Source organism: Periplaneta americana, chromosome 10, assembly GCF_040183065.1.
Source record: "Periplaneta americana isolate PAMFEO1 chromosome 10, P.americana_PAMFEO1_priV1, whole genome shotgun sequence".
Classification (NCBI taxonomy): domain Eukaryota; kingdom Metazoa; phylum Arthropoda; class Insecta; order Blattodea; family Blattidae; genus Periplaneta; species Periplaneta americana.
This window is the reverse complement of record NC_091126.1, coordinates 175,024,388-175,047,188: the sequence shown is the minus strand read 5'-3', so window position 1 is coordinate 175,047,188 and position 22,801 is coordinate 175,024,388. Positions and strand designations below refer to the sequence as shown.

Genomic DNA, 22,801 nt, shown 5'->3' with positions numbered 1-22,801 from the left:
GCACAATAAACCTCAGGCTGCAGTGCAAGCCTTCGGATCTCTCCTCCATAACAACGGTTTCCTGTGTGCTCAGGTTTCGAGCAGGCGACCCCCCTCGTCCCTAGGCCAGCCCTCTCCGTCCGTCGCCAGTTGACGGTCAGGGAATTCTATGGAATGATGACGATCTCGGGGTAGGTCGTAATGGAATAGTGGACAAATCTTACGTTGTAAAGGAGTTTTCTCTGTGTACCCCTATTTAATTCCACTAACATTATCCACACTCTCATTTCATCTGTCATCTACAAATAATTAAAAATAAGCTGGTGTTAAGTCTTAAGCATAAAGGCTGGTTCACAATAAACCGGGAACGAGAACCAGAATGAAAATGAGAAGCAGACGATGTGAATATGAAAATTTTTGATTCACAATAAACCGAGAACGTAGACGACTATGCATATCGATATGTATGTCAGTAACGATATGTAAAGTCGATATTACGCATTCTGATTTTAATTGTGTATAATTGACCAATGGCGTTCTCTCATGAGTACAAGGCAGCCAACATAAACACAGGTTAACCAACTTCGAAATTTCAACTGAAACATTTCATTAGGTACGGTAGGCCTACTATAAATATGCCCATGCATCTTTATTATCACAACCTATTTTAAGTCTACCATAACGTAAAATAATTCGAGAAGAAAAATTTGTAATAGAACAAAAATGAACACAAGAGTAGTTACTGAATTGAAGCGCGAATATGTAGTGTGTAATACAACCAAGACAGTAATAAAATATGATTCGCTTCCGATCGGTGTTCAAAGATGCAGCTATTGAAAGCCACGTATTCTGCTTCATTTTCTCAGCTTTATACGAGGCGCGCCGCTTATCTTAAATGTGAGGATTTCAATATTAGAATCTCATCAAATAAAACTTGCGCCATGATGCACAGCACAGAACAAAATAATGTATAGGTTATGTCACAGTCTTCTTGCTACAAAAATATACGACGACAAATTAGCTTTTAGATGGCAATAGAATGAATCTAGTGGGCTGTGACCGGAAACGTGAACGCCAAAGTTGAAACTTGGCCAAATCCCCGTTCCCGATCCCGGGCTCCGACAAGCTTTTCGTTAATTGAGAATGCTCACAGTTAAAGGCATACATTTTAACAATTTTACCGTTTTCGTTTTCGTTCCGATTCTCGTTTCCGGTTTATTGTGAACCAGCCTTAATACGGGTTTCCGATGCTGAAGTAGCAAGGGCTCGGGGCTCCGGGCCCTAGGGCTTATCAGGTACTCGTTTAGGGATAGGAGATCGCTCTGTTAGGGATTGAGGTAGGGTGGCCAGCCTGTCAGAATCGGATTCACGAATGTCTCTCAGACCACCTGTCGGACTTGGACAACATCCCAATATGGGCACAGAATGAGCTGCTGTGAGCCAAAGTGCAAGAACCGTCCCGTCCGGCCAAGCAGTCGTATCCACTAACGACTATCTTTTTCCTGGTTCTAAAGTATTTTCTTGGAATGGAAGGCTTACGCATTCGTACACTAAAGTTACGTTTAAGAAATGGGTTACATACCGTAAAATAACACTCCGTAAGTCACTTCGACCGTAAATTCATTCAGTCTCAGCTTCCCAACAAAATTTAGGGCAGTGAAATACAATTATGTAGCAAGAAGACCTTGACATAACCTATGCATTATTTTGTTCTGTGCTGTGCATCATGGAGCAAGTTTTATTTGATGAGATTCTAATATTGAGTGTTGAGGAAAATCCTCACGTTTACGATAAGCGGCGCGCCTCGTTTAAAGATGAGAAAATGAAGGAGAATACGTGGCTTTCAATAGCTGCATCTTTGAACACGATCGTAAGTGAATCATATTTTCTTACTGTATTGGTTGCATTACACACTACATATTCATGCTTCATTTCAATAAGTACTGTTGTGTTCATTTTTATTCTATTGCAAATGTTTCTTCTCTAATTATTTTACGTTATGGTAGACTTAAAATAGGTTGTGATAATAAAGGTGCATGGGCATATTTAAGTACCGTACCTAATGATATGTTTCAGTTGAAATTTCGAAGTTGGTTAACCTGTGTTTATGTTGGCTGCCTTGTACTCATGAGAGAACGCCTTTGGTCAATTATTCACAAATAACATCAGAATGCATAATATCGACTTTACATATCGTTATTGACATACATATCGATATGCATATTCGTCTACATTCTCGGTTTATTGTGAATAAAAAATTTTCGTATTCACGTCCTCTGCTTCTCGTTTTCATTCTGGTTCTCGTTCCCGGTTTATTGTGAACCAGCCTTTACCTGGTTGAGGTTTCTTCCGGGGTTTTCCCTCAACCCAATATGAGCAAATGCTGGGTAACTTTCGGTGCTGGACCCCGGACTCATTTCACCGGCATTATCACCTTCATCTCATTCAGACGCTAGATAACCTAAGATGTTGATAAAGCGTTGTAAAATAATCTACTAAAACAGAAATTGAAAGTCTGACCGACAGATCGTGTCGTGGTCTCGTGGTCTTCATTCAAATCTGGTCAGACAAATGGTAGTGCAATAAGTTTATTGTTGTTGACATTTCCTATACTAGAAGTCGGAGGCTAATTCCAGATGTCGGTACTTTTAATCAGTTCGCGTAGTAATTCGTTCTAAATCAAACTAAATGGCGGAGTAACTCTGTCACTTATCAGAGCCCATTGTCATTTTCTCCAGATAGGTCATCATTACATAACCTGCATATAAATAAATACATTAACAACTCTTCTGGCCGCGCTGATACAAATTTAGTCAAAAGTCTAGATCAGGTATGTCATTCACCGCGCATACGTATCTGACCGCACGCCGTGCGTTTAAATCGCACATGGAGAACGCCGTTTATAATGGAGACTGGAGAACGAAAAAGGAAGGGTTGAACATCTTCATAACATACAGTCACGACAGAGTCAAGTAAAATTGCGTACAGTAAGTTCCAGTCCGTTTGGGCTGCTGATTTCTTATGCATAGAACGTGTAGGCGATATTATCTGCTTAAAAGAAATTGTTACTGAGAGAAATAGTATCAAACGACAGTACGGAATATTGCATGCCGATAAATATAGGGAAGTCGAGGGAGACGACTTCGTTAGATTTTAGAGTTATTTGCAGAATTAAAAGAGAAACCATTTTCGAATTGGGCGTATGATTCAAAATGATCTTACAAAGATAGGAGATCGACACTTCATTTACATATTAAAATATATACATCTTGATTACACAACTTTTAACACTGTATCACTTCGGAATATGTATGATAAGAACTTTCTTGTGTAGCACAAGAAAACGGATACAACTCTAACATAATAGACAACATAATACGTAAGACAAAACAAAACCACAAAAAACAGAAGAATACAACACAAACACCAGAACACAAAAAATACATCGCACTAACATACGAAAACAAGAACACACATAAAATTGCAACCTCATTCAAGAATTAAACTACAACATCGCATACAGAACAAATAACACTCTACAAAAACATCTCAACACACAAACAACACAAACAAGTACAACCACACAGGCGTATACAAACTCAAATGTAACACCTGCAACAACTTCTACATAGGACAGACAATCAGATCATTTCAAACACGTTACAAAGGACACATCACAGCCATAACAAAATTACAAAACACCTCCAATATGCAGAACACATCACAAATGCCAACCACACCTACAGAGACATCAACACAGACATGGAAATACTGCGCATCCAACCAAAAAGCCAGAAACTCAACACATTAGAACAATATGAAATATACAGACACACGAAAACACACCCCAACGATATTCTGAACACACAACTCGATTTAAAAACACATACACTCTTTGACTCTACACTACGAACGCACCCACACAGGAAACAAGAGGCGCAAAGACCAACAACGACCAGTTCCGAAGATAACCGAAAATAGGTCGAAACATGTTACCAAGGTACGTTAAAATTTTCATTTCATTCATTCATTCATTCATTCATTCATGCATTTATTTTATTCCATAGATCTTACATGAGCAATGAAGCTTTAAGATGTGGAACAAATCAAAATTTTACAATTTAGTAATTTTCTACAATTTTTACAATTTTGTGCAATTTTTTACAATATTTTGGCGAAAGTTCGTATCATACATATTCTGATATTAAAATAGCATATGGAGGGAGACAAATTATAAATTTTCAATTTTCATGGTATAACAAATCTCCTTGGCTAACAGGGTGCTCTGAGACAAAGAAGTTACGTTGTTATACCTATATTCTGTTCGGGGGTGAAAATGAATGGTCATCATCTTATTGTGGGGTCTATATCACAAAATATTTTGATAGAAAAGCCGAGAAACATCTGCTGTATAAAAAGATGTAAGGTAAATAGATTTTTTTCAGCATAGACCTAACCAGTATTTACACCTTAGCTTCGCCACTGGCGCCAACACAAACTGAGAAAAAGAATCACCCCCGATCTGAAAGAAGAAAATATGTATAGTAGCCTGTTCTTAATAGTGGTATCAAAATTATATTTTTCTTTAAAAAATACTGAGATTTCTTCCCTTGGAATTAATATTATAGAACTAAATTCATATACAGTAGGCCTATGTTACTTTTTGTGTATTTTAGAACTTCTTAACGACAGAAAACTAAGATGTTTATTGTTTCAAGATGATAGTCAAAAATTAGTTACTGTCGATAATAGAATTGATGTCGATTATTTCATTGACTCGGTCAATTCCTGCTTGTTTATTGTGGATAAAGACTCTTGGGACTGTCCGGGTCGGGATGGGGCTGATCCAGTTACTGTGTAACTGTACAACACACACAAAACCTGTCCGGGAAGTGGCCTTAATACTCTGTTACATCACAACGCACGTGTCGTCAGAAGGTAACCTTGAGGATTAAGATGAAAGGGTACGCAGCGAGACCTCCGAAAACGTCCTTTTTACAGAGGGATGCGCTACGACCACTGATAGATGCATAGTGCGTGTAACTCCCTGGGAGCAACGGGTGGAATTACTGAACACAGTGGATGGATTTGAAGCTCTGAGATACATTATACAGGGACATCATTTTATTTTTACTTCAATTTTTATTGTACCTGAGTTTTTAATGTACTTCACTCCCACCCCTTCTACTAATGAAATTCAACTGTTTTCCAAACAGAACCAAGGCCGCATATACAGTCATAGTAGCCTTACGGCCATAGTAAACAGTACATTCCAAAAATATGTTCGCGTTTTCCAGTGACGAAAGAGCTTTCAATATTGAATCATTTCCGCACAGGTACTGTCGTTCATTTGCCTACGTCGTATCCCGGTTTCCCCCACCAGCTTTTATTCGCCAGCTAGTGGCTGGGCTGTCTTAGCTCTTTTCTGAGAACATTAATTTCTGCTAGGAATTGGACGTCTACGTAATCTTATACAACTGTTTAAAAGAACTTAAATAAAAGGGCCTCGTTAAGTAATAAACTGTCACGTGATTTCCTCCCTTTCTACGACCCTACGACATAACCACTTGGACTGACAGTAAATAGTATGTCTGAGTAGTTTTATCTTTTCGGATCGGGCAGAAGTGAATATTGAATTTACAGTACGTAAGGTACTCTTTTATAGAGTAGGTACAGAATTATTTCAACATGAGTTATTAGTACGAAGGACGAAACTGCTAATTGGAATTAGGTGCAATATCCTATAGTGCGATAATATACACAAAAGAACTGAAGCCTATATTGAAATGAACGGCCACCATTTTCAAAAATGTGTTTATATATCCATATTATGATTATTTTTCAACTTAACTTCATTCTCTACTGTATATTGTACGCTAATGTGCTGTAGGCAGTATAATATACACTGCATAATGAATACGTCTGAATGGATAGCTCAGTTTGTGAGTAGAAACACTTATTGTTAATACTGTACTGTATTTTGATTAAACAAAAATCTAATGAAAATAATGAAACTGTAAACGCAATATTTCCTAGTTTACGTAAATGGATGAACTACTTTTCTTCTCTCCTATACCTAGTAAAGTGATTTGTTTGTATATTACGCCAGTATCATCGAACTCCAGTCGTGGAAGGGGGTAGCAAACGGCGTTGATCCAGAGGTATAGGCAAGTTAATATTAAAAATGTTAGTAAAAATAAAATGATGTCCCTGTATTTATGTAGATATAACCAGGTAGTTCTATAACTGTTGCCAGATTTGATGCACCAACTCTATGTTACACGCGTAGAATCGCCAGAATCATGCCCCTGTAACACTATCCTGCACCAGTCTCTTGGTCTAACTGGAATCCCGTGTGGCTTAGTGGATAAAGCGTCAGCAAGTAGAGCTGAAAACCTGGGTTTGAGTCCCGGTGCCGGAGAGAATTTTTCTCTGCTCCACCCATCCTTCATCATATGATAACGCAGAATTCCTGCACGGAAATGTCATTTGTATTCGGTACATCACAGTTTGCTAGCGGAGGGAAATATTGTTACTTTTCGTGCGTTCATGAATCTTGAGTCCAGTTACATATTATAGATTCTATTCCAATTTATTCCCAATACTTTTCGATTGCAGCGGTAATTTACTATTTAATTAACTTATTATTCCCAGAACATGAATTATACCAACAATCGAAAAGTATTGGGAATAAATCTGAATAAGGAACAAAAAAAGTTTCCTTCCCAGGCAGATTTCGAACCACGAAAGTTTTAGTTACCAGTCTATCGTGCTCTGGAGTGAACAAGGCTCTGAAATCAGCTACAAGGGTCGGTCCGGTTTTTTTTGCCACTACTGGTACAGTCTTAAAGCATTTACAAGAGTGGCACGATTTGTAACAATTGTCGTGATAAGTGCGTAAGAAAAATTTAATTTTGTAGTTAAAAATAAAAAAAAAAATGTATACGAAGCAACTATGGAATTAGGAACATATTTTTAGTTTCATAATACTAGCCAATTAAAGAAATGATACTTCTGAATAGTTCATTCTGTATTTGTAATATTCTTCTACCCTTAAAACTAAAGAAAAAAAGGCATTTTACAAACAACTTCAAATTAGTGTAACTCTGAAAATATTGAGAATATGACCATGTTTATATGACAATTTTTGCTCAAAATGACTTCGAAAATAAGCTCCGTAAGTGGGGGTAACTCCTCGTGAATCATCATATATACATAGGTATAATAACATAAACTAAGAATATAGTATCAGTAGTATATACAGAAAATTAAGTACCGTAATTTTTCACAAGTACTGGACGAGAGTGTTCTGAACGTAGGGTAATAGGCGAGTATTTTTCAGAACACTAGGCTAGTTTTATTCAAGACAGTATACGAGTATTCTCTCAAGTTAACAGTGGCGGAGCGTCAATGTAAGCTAAAAAGCTTAGCTTCCCCAGTTAATAATAATTTCATAATAAACCTGCAGTTTATGGAGAAAATTATTTATTAATTTTAATAGAATTTATATTTACGCGTTAAATATTGTGATGCGGCAGCTCAGGATGATTTGTGATGCAGCAGTAAACAAGAAGCCTGCACACACCAGTTTCCAAGCAGACTGGTTTCTTCTGTGTAATCCACCCCGCAGATTTTCCATCCCTTTCTAACTAAACTACCCTAGTCGCAAGGCTCGCAAGAAGCTAGCTTTAACATTTAAAATAAGTAGTTTCCGAGTTATCCCTTTTCGTGAGTTGTGTTCAGTTGAAGTGTTAGTGTGCATTGTGGCTGATAATAAATAATGAGCGAAATAACAGTTCCTGACACTAATTTACTTGAATTTTTTTAGGAAAATTTTATTATCAAGACTGACTTACGAACAAAAGTGTGATTTAAAAAACAAATGACCGACTCCCTTGCTGTCAATGAAGGACACAACCAAAAGACAGACGTAATGATACTAATATTGTGATTTCTCTAAGTAAGCTAATGTTATACGTATACGTGTCTATTTGTTAGAGATATGTGTAAACCGTGAAATCATGTTTTACTACGTACCGTAAACTGGGGTAAAGAGGATCACATGTGGTAAAGTGGATCATATGTGTATTGCCTAGATAAGTCAGCGCCACATGGATCACACATGCAAAGAAAACTTTTTTAGTGGCACTTATAGAAGAAAGGTTTCCTTTGCATGTGTGATCCATGTGGCGCTGACTTATCTAACAATACACATATGATCCACTTTACTACATGCGATCCTCTTTACCCCAGTTTACGGTATCATTTGAGGCCATGCTTTATTGGTGTTACTTACGATGTTCCAACCAATCTTCGACTGCTGACTTGAAATTGACTGCTATTTATTTTAAGACTGTATTTTTGTAATACGTTTTCTCATATTGCATGAAAGACAACTTGAGTTAGCTTCCCCTGCTCAAAATTTCATGCTACGCCACTGCAAGTTAATAGGCGAATATTTTCTCAAGACAGTAGCCGTGTGTTTCCTCAAGACACTAGGGCAGCATTTTCAAGGCACGAGAGAGAATTTTTCTCAAAACATTGGGCGAAGGCTTTTCTCAAGGCACTGGACGAGTATTTTTCTTAAGGCACTGGGCGGGTGGTTTTCACAAGACACTAAACGAGAATTTTTCTCAAAGCATTGGGTGAGTGCTTTTCACAATGTACTGGGCGAATATTTTTCTCTATATAGTATTCCAGTATTTTTATCAAAATGCTCTTCAGGTACCGGTAGTTTTATATCAAATCTACTAGAGTACCGATACCAGTATTTCTTTTTTATTACGATACTAGACTAGACGGCATTTCGGAAGGCGGTCAGCTGCTATTTGCGCCATAGCATTTCTAGTGAGTGACGTCACAAGCTTGTACAGTAGAACCAATGGGAATCAGTCTATTACAATTACTTTCCGAGATCGTTTGTTCACGTGTGAGTGTTCCAGTATATTGAATAAGTAAAACTAACATTTACTGCGTGTGTGTAAGATAAATAAATAGAAGAAGAGACTGTAAAATGACAAGTATTGCACAGGAAAGCGCGGAAAATAGTGTTTAAGGTGTATAATTATTTTAAAAACGTTGACGAGCAGAACGCTGCCGGCCATCTTGATGCTGGCTGCAACGTTGCCAACGTGCAAGGAACGACTGCAGAAGTATGTGTTGTGGGGATTGAGAACCGTGTAAAGAATATTGTTAGTGAAGGAAAGAGGGTTTGTTTGGTGTCATGTTACAGTAATCAGTGGCTAAGATTATTATTGTATGTGGCAATGTTGTACGCTGCCTTGCTCTCTCTATCTGTCTCTCTCGAAGCAAACGCTAGCAGACTACCGCCTTCCGAATTGCCGTCGAGTCGAGTAATTTTCTGGAGGTGCTAAGAGAGTATTTCTCTCAACAAACTAGCGAGTTTTTTTTTTTCACACGCTCATGAAAATAATGTTTTAATTTTGTTTTCAGAATGTGGTGTATGTTCGTACTGGCAGTACTGAATTCAATCCTGATATCTACCATAAAGTCTGAAGAAGAGGTTGGGGCAGAGTACCTGAAAACTGTAATGAATAAACTTCAAAGTGAAAGGGCGCAGTCATCAATCATGTGGAAGATTGTCAGCCAGGATCAAAATACGGACAGCATTCCAGATAATGAAGAGACAGTAGGAAAAATCATGGGACCAACTCCACTACCCATTGTAAGCTTCATTAATTTGTGGGATTACTTAGGACATTAAAGCTACTATACAGAACACTAAATAGTACTAAGTCCGTGTGCGTTTATATCTTTCTGTAAAAGTAGTTTACTAAAATAAGTTTTGTTACTAGGATTTGAGTAATAATTGCTTGTTCTTCAATTGAAGTGTGAGATAATTTCTGGTGATTTTGTGTGCCACGAGTTCTACTTATTTTACAGTGTTTTTTTTTTATTCGATTTCGCCATACAATCGGCAATTTTACACTTGTTATGGTTTCAGTTTCGAATATTCATATCAAAATCCCTGCATATTTCAATACAATTTGAGGTTCGGGATGATATGTACATCTATTATCAGGCAGTACATCTCACTTGACGATATCTAACTAATCTATCTATCTATCTATCTATCTATCTATCTATCTATCTATCTATCTATCTATCTATCTATCTATCTATCTATCTATCTATCTATCTATCTATCTATCTATCTATCTATCTATCTATCTATCTATCTATCTATCTATCTATCTATCTATCTATCTATCTATCTATCTATCTATCTATCTATCTATCTATCTATCTCTCTATCCATCCATCCATCCATCCATTTATCTATTTATTTATTTATTTATTTATTTATTTATTTATTTATTTATTTATTTATTTATTTATTTATTTATTTATTTAAGCTGGTAGAGATAAGACCCTCAGGCCTTCTCTTCCCCTCTACCAAGGGATTACATCTACAATATTAAGAATACAATAATTACAATTATAATTACAATTAATATTAAATTTACAAATACAATAAAAATCAAAGTACTAAAATATTAACTGATTAATAATAGCTAGACAGTTTATTGTAAAAGTTAAGAAGAGAGAGAGGAGGAAGAACAATTTATTGTTTGTATACATCTGAAGTCTGACTAGTGTAATATGTAACTAGTCGACGATGTATGCAATGCAGGGGGAAAGGAACTGGCCACTCTATCTCATTATCTCCTGGCCTAGTTGCCTCGTAAGTAGTGCCTTGTTGGTATTACTTGTGAGGTTCAAACTTGTTATGGACAGTTCACTAAACACAAGTCTGTTTAATATTTTTTAATGACCAGGTTCCTTTTTTATAAAGTGTAATTAAATTTGAAGAAAGAACAACAGTCGTTTGCGCTCATCTGCGTGAAAAGATCCATGAACAGGTTCAACCAAATTTCAGTGTTGAAAAATAATGTCACACATGTGACTATGTGAACAAGCATAATAGTAGGATTTGGGTAGAAGAATAGCCGAAAATTCAAGAAAGGCCCTTACTACGTTCAGATAAGGCAAAAACTTGAACTTTACTTTGCTACTAGAAAAGCTATGTGTTCTGGCTTGTTAGTTGAAATTGAAATGAAAATCTGATAAACATTGTATCGGCCTTTCATGTTTTCAGAACCAACAATTACAGGGAATAACTATCTTGATATGCTAGAACAAATTTGGAACCATAGCTGGAACAGGATGGGATAAAAGACACTGTTGTTTTCCAGCAAGATGGTGCACCACTCTATTTCGCTGAAATTTTCCGGACTACCTCAATAGAACCTACTCTCGCAGGCGGATTGGTCATGGCTCACCAAGATATTTGATGGCCCATCTCCAGACCTGGCAACCGTAGGCTTTTTCGTCTGGGGTTTCATTAAGTCTAAGGTGTACCAAGAACGAACAACATAGAACAATTGCAACAGTGAATAGCTGCAGCAGCAGGCAAGATCATGCCAGCTATGCTGGAGAAAGTGTTCTGGTCTACAAGGGCCACCACATTGAAATGTACTAAGTTTATCTTTTATTGTAGAGTGGTTTTCAGAAGTCATGGAAGTTTTTAAATTAAATTTGTTTTTTAATAAAATATAACGAGACTTTTGAATCACTCTTCGTGCTTATTTCACCCCTTTCTGAAAAATTCTTGAGCAAAGGGTTCCTGCAATGGGATCAAATTCTGTTCACTATATTAACATAAATAATCTACCTGTTGCTAAGAAACACAGATGATAAGCTGTCTCACTCGTATGTTTCTGTTTTGTTTTGAAATTAAAGGAGAGACTTTTTCAAGGAGATACTGGAAGTTGGCAGCAAACATCCGAATAAAGTTTTTTATGTTTCTTGGTTTGTTCTGTTCCCATTCACAAACAAGACTTACATAAGCACAAAATATGTTACTCATCAAAAGCCATTCACTATTAAGGCTACACTCAGCAACAAGATATACATAAGCACAAACTGTTTTTCATCAAAAGGCATTCATTGGGAGGTCTACCTTTTCTCTGTCCTGATATTTTGGAACCTTCGCTTTTAAAACGAAGTGTGAGTTCTTGTGGTCGAGACATTTTCGTTTACTTAACAACCATATTAAAATTCTTAGCACTGAATTTTGTATGTATAATTATTACAGGCAGAAGTAGAGTTGGAACCAAGTGCGGCAGAACAACCAAAACAAAATCTGCCACCACCTCAGCCACTGTCGAAGGAAGAGCTTGCTGCCCTCTACCAGGCAGCAATAAATAAAGGTGCTCTCTTGGACTTGTCTGGCGTGAGTTCTGGAACAGTTCCAGGAATGCAGGCCCTACAGAATTTGTTAACTGGGCTCAACACAAACAAGGACCCTATGCAGCAAGAACAAGGATACTACTACTACTTCTACCCTATCAAGAGCTTTGTGACGGAGCCACCTCAAACCAATGAGGTACCGGTATGCACATCCTTAACTCTAGCATTACTTCAGGAAGCATGAAGATTTTATTTGATATCATTTCATTTCATTTCATTTATCATTTCATTGTAGCTCTGAGATGTGGAACAAGTAAAAAGTTATACAAAAATATACAACACATAATAAGCAGATTAATTTAATTTACAAGCATAAACGATTCATCAGTCGAATAGAAGTTATGATTAGGCAGAAATTTTATATAATAGGCAGTGCTTGGAGGACTGCAATACATGAAGAGTGAACTCCATTTCTATAACAGCTAAGACTAATAGAGGATAGATGGAGATCTGATTAGTGTTTTGTATAAATATTGTGATGGTTTTGAGTAGTACTAAATGTATATTGGTTTTAACCTAAAAAACCATCAGGGAAAAATGTATAATATAACTTATAGGCCCTACCTGTAATCCTGTTTATATTGTTTATTCGACTGCCCTTGTTACTCAGTTCAAATAACTGCCTTTTAAAATGAGCTCATACACATGGAGGTCGTCCTTTAATCTATTACATTTAAAGGGTCCATGGAAAGAACATGCTACATCATTTCTACTTTATTTTTGTTTTTGGTCCAGCTTCTAGTTCATAAACTGAACCATATTTCTAGTAAATCAGAATGGCAAAAATTCTGCGTTGTAACATGGTAACTTAAATATAAATCAAATGTGAACTAATGATGTCTTATAAGTGTATTAAAGTTAAGAAATGCTCCCCTGTAAAATGTAAGAAAAGTGACTTAGCATGTTCTCTCCGTGGAACTTTCATTTGATTTGATTGGTTTAAAGTGATCATTTGATTTGTTTGATTGATTGATTGATTGGTTTGTTGATTGATTGGTTGGTTGATTGATTGATTGATCAATCGATCAATTTATCGGTCGGTTGGTTGGTCGGCCAGTTGATCAATCGATCGATCAATGATTGATCGATTCATCAGTTGGAGAATCGATTCTGTTATGTATAGTGACACAATATTTGATAAGTTTAATATGTAACAGGTAAAGCAACAACAGCAGCAGCAGCAGCAGCATCAACAACAACAGCAGACTTCAGCTGCATCATCAAACAAACCAGCATCTCAAATGGCAGCGATGATCCCTACTGCAATGATGATCATCGACTCAGGCTCTGAGAAAAGTGTGGAGCCACTATTCATGGCAATCGCAGGCTTTGTTGGAATGGCTCTAATGTTTGCTTTCTCCGTCCTCTTCCTGCCCAAGTTCGGAAATCTCAGGTCCAGGGGCATCTCCGCCCTCAAGCACGCTCCTGACGAGCTCGCAGCCCTCACTAGACTCGTGCTGGATGGAATAGATGGCAAAGATTGCTCTGAGAGGATCGCCTGTGAAATTGGAAGAGCAGTCAGGAAAATGCAACTGGATAAAAAGCCTCTGAGGTAATGTGGCATCTGTTTCTATCTTAACCTGTATGATTGGATATGATATTACAACTCAATTTCAGAACACACACACTCTTTGACTCTACATTACACCACACGAACACACCCTCACAGGAAACAAAACAACAGGCGCCAAGACCAACAACGAACAGTTCTGAGGATGACCCATAAAAGGTCGAAACATGTAATAATAATAATAATAATAATAATAATAATAATAATAATAATATTTATTTGTCAGAAACCAGTGTACAAGGCCTGGATATGACATCGTCACGTTTGATAGTATACACACGCACACATACACTCACACATGCACAAACAAACTTAGCACGAATAAATATAGACAAGTAAACAAATAATTATAAGCAAATAAACATACACTGAGAAATAAACAAAACAAACACTGAGAGATAAACAGAGTATGCTGTAGGTTAACACATTTATATAAGGACAAAAGGTATAATTAAAATACAAAGAGACAAATTAAAATATAAAGAAAGGGTACATTTCCAAAATACAATATTTACATCACACTCCATGAATTCACTCACTGAATAGAAAGGTCTGTTCAGCAACCATCTATATATGCAGGACTTAAACCTATTTATTGGTAACTTTCTGGCCTCCAATGGTAAACAAGGTACGTTAGAATTTAACACAAAGTCTTATCATACATATTCCGAAGTCTATCTTCGTCTGATAAATAAAATTTCTCACAGACCAAGAAAATGGAAGTTCATCAGTTTTTCTGGTTTTAGATTATAAAGTATACGTCACCAAACATCGTAAGATGAAGATTACATTTATAAAGTATAACTTCAATTCTTTTAACATTATATTACATTCTTTAGCAGTCTGTTCTAGTTAATGTTTGTTTATACAGAGTTTCTTTTTTAGAAAATTATAACTTGGTTGTCAGAAATAGTTCAGTCAGTTAATCATATACAGTACTGCATATTGAAGACAAAGATACAGAGCTATGTGCAATATAGCATTATTACATGATAATATTTTGTTGAGTAATTTACTTTGACTGACTGATTAATGAATTTATTTATTTATTTATTTATTTATTTATTTATTTATTTATTTATTTATTTATTTATTTATTTATTTATTTATTTATTTATTTATTTATTTATTTATTTATTTATTTATTATTTATTTATTTATTTATTTTATTTTATTTTATTTATTTAATTATTTTATTTATTAATTTATTTATTTATTTAATTTATTCAATTTATTTATTTATTTATTTATTTTATTTTATTTTATTTTATTAATTAATTAATTAATTTATTTATTTATTTATTTATTTATTTATTTATTTATTTATTTATTTATTTATTTATTTATTTATTTGCCTGTCTGTCCATTCATTCATTCGTTTGTTTGTCCACTTGTTTATTTAATTTTTTTGTGTAATCGATTGTCTATTTGTTTGTTTATTTTCTTTCAGAGTTTTGGAAATATTGTTACCTCCCTCACTCAGCAAGCAACTTAAACTTATTCGCCGGTCTGCAGCTAAGAAAGAGAAATGTAATTTTATACCTTGCAAATGGAAAGGGACAAAAGGATCATAAAATAAGAAGACATTTGGAACACCATTTATTTTTGTTACTATTTATTTGACAACAAGCCTTGCGAAGAGGAGTAATAGATATTACATTAGTTAAAGGAAAGTAATAACTGTACAGTAGTAAGCTATTAATTTCCTTCACTTGATTCTTATTATATCTATTTTCAATTGAAATTGTATTTATTTTAATCAGACTTCAGATGAAATGAGATATACCTGCAGACACTTACACATGAGGCTGTTGTTGAGTTCTGTGCTCAGTCTTTTTTTGCAGCCTTGAGAGACAGGTCATCAAATTCTTTTCAAGTGTTTGTGTTAAGGACAAATTTTTATTTCTCTGCACCTTTGCTCAAAGAATAGTATGTCTTTACAACATTGACATTGGTCATACATCCTGTTGTAAGTTAGGCATTGGATGTTAACAGGGAAGATTTTATCTTATCTTCCAAGATATAAATTAAAAATAGGAATGCGGTAAATTAAGACTGAACTGTAGTTAACACAAAAAAAATAATTTCCTATAACAATGTTAAATGTTATGTTTTATTTAACGACGCTCGCAACTGCAGAGGTTATATCAGAGTCGCCAGATGTGCCGGAATTTTGTCCTGCAGGAGTTCTTTTACATGACAGTAAATCTACTGACATGAGCCTGTCGCATTTAAGCACACTTAAATGCCATCGACCTGGCCCGGGATCGAACCCGCAACCTTGGGCATAGAAGGCCAGTGCTGTACCAACTCGCCAACCAGGTCGACTCCTGTAACAATATACTTACGATTATGATAATACTGATCCTTATTCAAGAAAGCTGGCGAGTATTCCTTCTGTATGTTTCATTGTTAATAGTTACAGCTACTAGTTATCAAGTACACATCATTTCACTGTATGATTTAATATATCTACTTTATTTATTAATGGCAGTGAATGAAAAAATGGATGGTAACGGAAGGCATTGTGTTCCAAAATATATGTTACAATTGAGGGGTTTGCAGGAAGAAAGGGGATAGACCTCTACGCCCTTCTTCTGGAAAACGGTTTAAAATGTAGTGAATAATTCGCTAATTATAGTAGCGAAATTTTGTTTTGATTGTACTGTACATACCTGCAGGACAGGGCTGCGTGCGTGCGTGCGTGCGCGATTTAGTCAGTCAGTCTACAAGTAGAGCTAGTGCTGCGCATTACCGCATACTGTACTGTGTGTGTTTTCTCTTGGTAGAGACTAAGCAAATATATATAGTTCAATTTAGTCAGTCCAGTTGTTTCCTTTGACTACTTTTTATGTTCATTATTGTCCTTGCTTTAAGAATAAACAAAGTCATAGATTCAGACGGAAATATTTTATGTTCTGTAAAGAGATTTGTTACAATATTCAGATTTTTGGGCTTATTGTTATCAGGATTATACAAAGAATAAATTTTATTTATTTATGTTCATACAAAATTGAGATTTTCTTTTTCTGTTATATTCAGAGATTTTGTTTTGCGTACTTAATGTCTACTCAGTATATCTGAAATAATGTAAATTACTTTAGAAGTAGATAATATGTCATAAAATGTATCTTTGTTTCAATTCCGTGTGAAATTTAAATCTGAAATCTACATTAAATCCCCTAAACAAATCGTTATACGGATAAAGGGCGTATAGACCGAAGTTTTATATGGTACAAATATAAGGAAATTTAATAATATAAATTGCCTAAATGCTACAAAACATTATACTCGCTAAGATTTTTAATTTAATGTATAATTTTGTTCACTATCTGTATAACATTTTATTCAGGTGCGTTTTAAAATCTTAGATTGCCTATATCTCAGTTCACCATATTGATGTATACGCCCTTTTTCCGGCAAATCCCTCAATTCATCACCTTCTTCGTTCATTGCAAAGTTCACTTATTGTTGGACTGTCTGAGATTTGAACCCACACTGCTGACATGGAAAGTTGATATACTAGCCAGTTGACAAATAATGCTCTTCTGTGATGATGATGATGATGATGATGATGATGATGATGATGACGATGATATTATTATTATTATTATTATTATTATTATTATTATTATTATTATTATTATTATTATTATTATTATTATTATTATTATAACAAGTGTTAATTTACTATTGGCCTTTCATTTTAATAATCACCACAGTGTAACAGATAATTTTCTCCTTAATAATTTGATAACATAAAGACTCAGTGCAAAAGAAGAAGAAGAAGAAGAAGAAGAAGAAGACAAAGAAGAAGAAGAATGGATGCAGGATAAAGAAATACATAAAAATTATTTCTAAAATTGGAGCTCTCACCAAATTGTTTCCAACATGTTGTCAGATTTTCATTACTATCGGTAGGCCTATCTATTTATTCATCACTCAAAAAACAATATAACAATTGTAATACTGTTGACATGTCGGGGAACCTGTTGAACGTACTGACACATAGTACCTAGGGATAAGTTATGTCGTTTATTTTTTAATGTACGAGACCAAACTTTCAAATAAGTTTAATACGGTATACAGCATAGATAGTCAATTTCAATATTGATTAGAAGAAAGAATCCAAATTCAAACAAAATGTGAAAGTTGCCTTGAAGGTGTTGGTGAAACAACAATTCGGGTAGCAGTTAATACACTCTAAGGTGTCAAAATTTTGCTTGTAGGAACTAGTGAAACTATTAATGAAGTTAATAAGACAAAATTGAATTGTGAAGGAAAATATGGCAAAAGAAAATTTGTTGTCAGAGTGGCGAGTAAAATTGAGTCAAAGGAATTTGACATTAAATATTTGAATAAGATCTCAAGTTATGGACACTCTTTTTCGCCTTTATGATATTCTCGAAATTTTTAATCTTCTTCAAAAGGTATCTATTTGCACCTAAAATATTTTAACATTCCAGTTTCAGAGAAAACAAAAATAGCCCACAATTCTCTATTTCTTTTGTATAATGTGCACTAGGGAAGGATACTTTCTATTTTCTACAAGTACTTATTTACGTTCATGATTGTGACTAGATATATTTAGTTTGTTATATTTTGATAGATCTTTTTTAGGAGAGAGGATGGTATTTTTTGGTGAAAAATGAGTAAATTAAATTTTTTTTTTTTTAAATACTCTGTGATATGTGTGGAATGCATAGCATATTTTGTGGGTATTTGTGCCCTTATCAGATGTTGAGACACCATTTTTAAACTTCCTGCATTATGAATTTTTAAATCACTCGCCACCTTTTATTGTTGTTTCCGGTAAATTGAATTTTCAAAAAAAATTTTTTTCTTTAAAATATCCTTTGATATGTGTGGAATGCATTGCATAACATTTTGTGGGTATTTGTGCCCTTATCGGATGTTGAGACGCCATTTTTAAACTTCCTGCACTATGGATTTTTAAATCACTCGCCCCCATTTATCGGTTTACGGTAACTTCATTTTTTTGCTACATTGCAGACAAAAATTGATATAATTTCTGAACTATTAAAGATACATGCATGAAATTTAGAACACACATTCTTTAAATTATTAGGAAACTTTTCTCTGTAACAGAATTTTGTTATTTGATTTCATTTTAAAACTACGTCCGTTTGTTTGCAAGAAAGGAATTCAGAAAAGTGTTATTAAATTTTAATTGTTTATTTTACAAACGTAGGGACAAATATCAAAATTCTGTTGCAGACAGTTTGTAGGGCATGCTTTTTCAAGTACATTGCAAAAAACCGGATCAATCTACCTTTAAAAATGGTTTAGATATATTGGTTTTAGTAAAATCCTGCATTTGGTTTTTTTTTTTTTTCAAATCTGGGCCCCCAAATAATTTTTTCAAAATATTTATTTTTGGTTGAGTTGCTACGGCTATGAGCTCTCTACATAAAAAAAATTAATATTTTACACCAAATAGGAAAAAAGTTTAAAAAAATACCATCCTCTCCCCTTAAGCCTGGATATACCATATTCAACTGCATATACTGTACATTGCACATCATTCTTTGTACATGGGTTAGAGAGACCTTTCTGCTGTATACTTCAAAAGGAAAATTTGAATATTGCAATTCACATTTTGTTAGGAACATTGTTTTATTTGTAAGTCGGCAAAGAGCCTCTCACAGTGACAGAAGTCTGTTATGAATGTTCATAATTTTGCATGGAATAGGTACCAGTATGATGCTGAGTTCCTTTAAAGCAATTTCTTCCTCTTCCTTATTGATCATGCAGCAAATTGCCCATAATGTTATAGAGAAAGATTTAAATATCGTGTGACTGAAATGCTTGATGATAACTGACAAATCCAAGTGAACATGATTAAAAGAATTGTGTTAGACACTAAAAAATTAATACTGTACCATATAACCGTATAAACTAATCTAATTTGCACATGTAATTTGACTATTTTTTCTTCAGTAAGGGGTAAAATAATAGACGGGGCATTTGGGGGTTGGTCATATGGGTTGCTAGAGATGTTATTTCACTTCTTTATCGTGGTAAAGCTTTTGATTCCTGCCACTCCAGATGTTCAGCATTGTAAAGGTGCTGATAATCTGAAGTATTGATCTTCTCTTCTGGTATCCTCTGTTATGTTCATGGGTATTACAATTTTTCTCATGCACTTACATCCGTACCATATGGGTGCATTTGGGTAATTGCGTTCTGTTATGGAAGTTTGGTCAATTTATTTTGGTGTTGGCAAATATTGTCTTTATATCACATTACAAAGTTATAAATGTGTCAACTTTGTTAGTAAAATTCAAATATATGTTACTAATAAAATCTGGATATGAAAACTGTAATATATCACTGACTTTTTATTTCCCTAGATTATATATTTCTATAAAAATATTCTGTAAGGAGAAAACTGAAATAATGTTAATCACCATTTAGTAAAGTTATCAGAATTTTTCACTATTTTCGGGGACAGATATAGATTATAAAAAAATATTTTATGCTCGACCATGCCGAAATGTAGTAATTATAACCTGGTAGCAGTCCTTTAATGCATGTCATTAAAGTACACCTATTCATTAAAGTTCAGGTTTTCGATTATTCTCGGATATGCAATCGAAAGACAACTAAGGAAATGTCATGGAGGCTGGAAATCCAATACTGTCGCAAAAGATTATGTTCTGTTACTTAGCGTTAATTGTAAATAATATTCAAATAAATTCAATTTGTCATCTCGTTTTTCAATTCTAAATCAATTTCCAGGTTATATCAATACTAATGTTCTCTAGGTTATATCAAGGTCAATGATATTCGTGCCTCGGAATAAATCAATACTTTCGCGTCTGCGCACATCTCACAATTCAGGTCAATTCCATTCGTCACTTAACATAACCATAACATGGAAACTTTTGAATAATTTCAAGTTAGAAATATGGTCGAGCATAAAAAGTCGTATGAAACTTGCCTATAATGGTAATTAAGACGCTCGTATGAAAATTATGAAACTCGCTTGTGCTCGTTTCATAAACAAACATACTTGTGTCTTAATTACTACCATTACAGGCTCGTTGCATAATGTACTATTTAACAATTATTACCTATGTTGTCCGCATCCTTGGTCTTGAGGTAGCGTGCTGGACTCCTGATCAAGGTGGCCTGGGTTCGATTCCCGTCATGAAGTCAGGGGGATTTAATTTGGACCTCTTCACGGGGACTGGTTGTCCGTCCATTGTCCCAGTGTATGTGGTGTCTCGCAGTGGTCCCCGGGTACCCCGACCCAGTAAACGGGGGAGTCCTGCAGTGTGTGCGTGTGTTCCGTAGAGTTGTAGGTCTAAGTACAATAAGCCTCAGGCTGCAGTGCCGAAATTAGTAAAAAAAAATTACCTAAGTTAGATTGCCGTTTGCTTACAAAGTTTTTACATAAACTTACTTACTTACTTACTTACTTACTTACTTACTTACTTACTTACTTACTTACTTACTTACTTACTGGCTTTTAAGGAACTCGGAGGTTCATTGCCGCCCTCACATAAGCCCGCCGTAAGTCCCTATCCTGAGCAAGATCAACAGTCTCTATCATCATATCCCACCTCCCTCAAATCCATTTTAATATTATCTTCCCATCTACGTCTCGGCCTCCCCAAAGGTCTTTTTCCCTCCGGCCTCCCAACTGACACTCTATATGCATTTCTGGATTCGCCCATACTTGCTACATGCCCTGCCCACATAATAATCTTAAGAATCAAAATACTGGAACTCATCCTATTTACAGACTGAACTACTGTTTTTTTTTTTTTTTACGGAAGAGTGAATTTTTTTAAGCAGGTCTTCTCGAGATTCCAGTTTTTCAGTAAATTCGTGATAGATCATGTTGAAGTTGATTAAGATAACAAGCATAGCACAAACAGTTTCTAAACTGATTCTGAATTTTTGGGATGTTCACATCATGTTCATTGAAGAAACTCTTTCCACTGAAGCATTACTTCCAGGAAGACTCAGAGATACTTCAACTTCTGAAATTGTGCACAGGGAACCATTTTCTCAGAAAAATAATTAAAAAATGTCACCCCATTTTGAGCAAAGAGTAGCATTTTCTTCATTATATTTTGCCATTTTCTCTGAACTCACATATACTTCAAGCAAGGAATTAAAAATATAAATTACCTTCATACAAGTCAAATCCATCTACTTAATAGATTGTTTCTTGAAATTTGTCTTATTCTAGAGGAGGCTACATTTCACAGATATCTTATCAAGTGAATGAATAACTTAGGAACTCGTATTTCAAAAGAATTTTCATAAAATTCATAAGAAACACTGACAATTCTGTTGTGAAATAGATGCAACTTCTTCTGAAGACTTCTTCATAATTGATGGTGGAATAAATTTATCTTCATTCCTGGAGTTCAGTTTTTTATTAACTTCGACAAGAAAGGAAGAATTGACTGCAGATATGTCCTCACTTTCAGTTTTGATTATGGCGTCATGGAAAAGCAGCAAAGTTGCATTAGCAAAATTTATCACAACATTGTTGAACGATCTTTAAACCATATTAATAATTAATAATGAACATCTGGGGACATGTGAGAATAAATGATTAAATTCTGGGATATTTCGTGGATGAAATATTTCTGCGGCAGAAAGCAAAATTTGGGGACTGTCCCCAGGAAACCTTATGACCTTTTGTATCGGATGTGATTGACGGTACCGATATCGATCTAAACTCCTTTGTGTCATCATGGATAAATATATACGAGGCGCATCCAGAAAGTAAGTTTCCCGATTTTTCCCCTTGAAAGTAAACGTAATTAGCCGCGTCAATTGCGCATGCGTAACAGAGCTATGACGTATTAATCATATGCCAGCCGGACAGGTTCCGCCTGGTGCCAGTAGCGTGGCAGCAGTGGTCCGAAATGGAAGCTCTTATTCCTTCTCCCGCCGCCTGTGAGGTTCGGTCGGTGATAAAGTTCTTTAATGCAC

The 22,801-nt window shown here is 35.1% G+C and overlaps 1 protein-coding gene across 2 annotated transcripts in view; it reads left to right on the top strand.

Moving 5' to 3' along the window:
- LOC138708173 (uncharacterized) overlaps window positions 1-18,484 on the top strand; it is an 87,620-nt gene extending 69,136 nt beyond the window's left edge. For both annotated transcript variants that reach the window (XM_069838438.1, XM_069838439.1), the window contains 4 exons: window positions 9,433-9,664; window positions 12,098-12,388; window positions 13,410-13,804; window positions 15,273-18,484. In XM_069838438.1, coding sequence (XP_069694539.1) covers window positions 9,433-9,664; window positions 12,098-12,388; window positions 13,410-13,804; window positions 15,273-15,396 — 1,042 coding nt within the window. In that variant the 3' untranslated portion in view covers window positions 15,397-18,484. The remainder of the gene's footprint in view (window positions 1-9,432; window positions 9,665-12,097; window positions 12,389-13,409; window positions 13,805-15,272) is intronic.
- The last annotated feature ends 4,317 nt before the right edge of the window (window positions 18,485-22,801 follow it).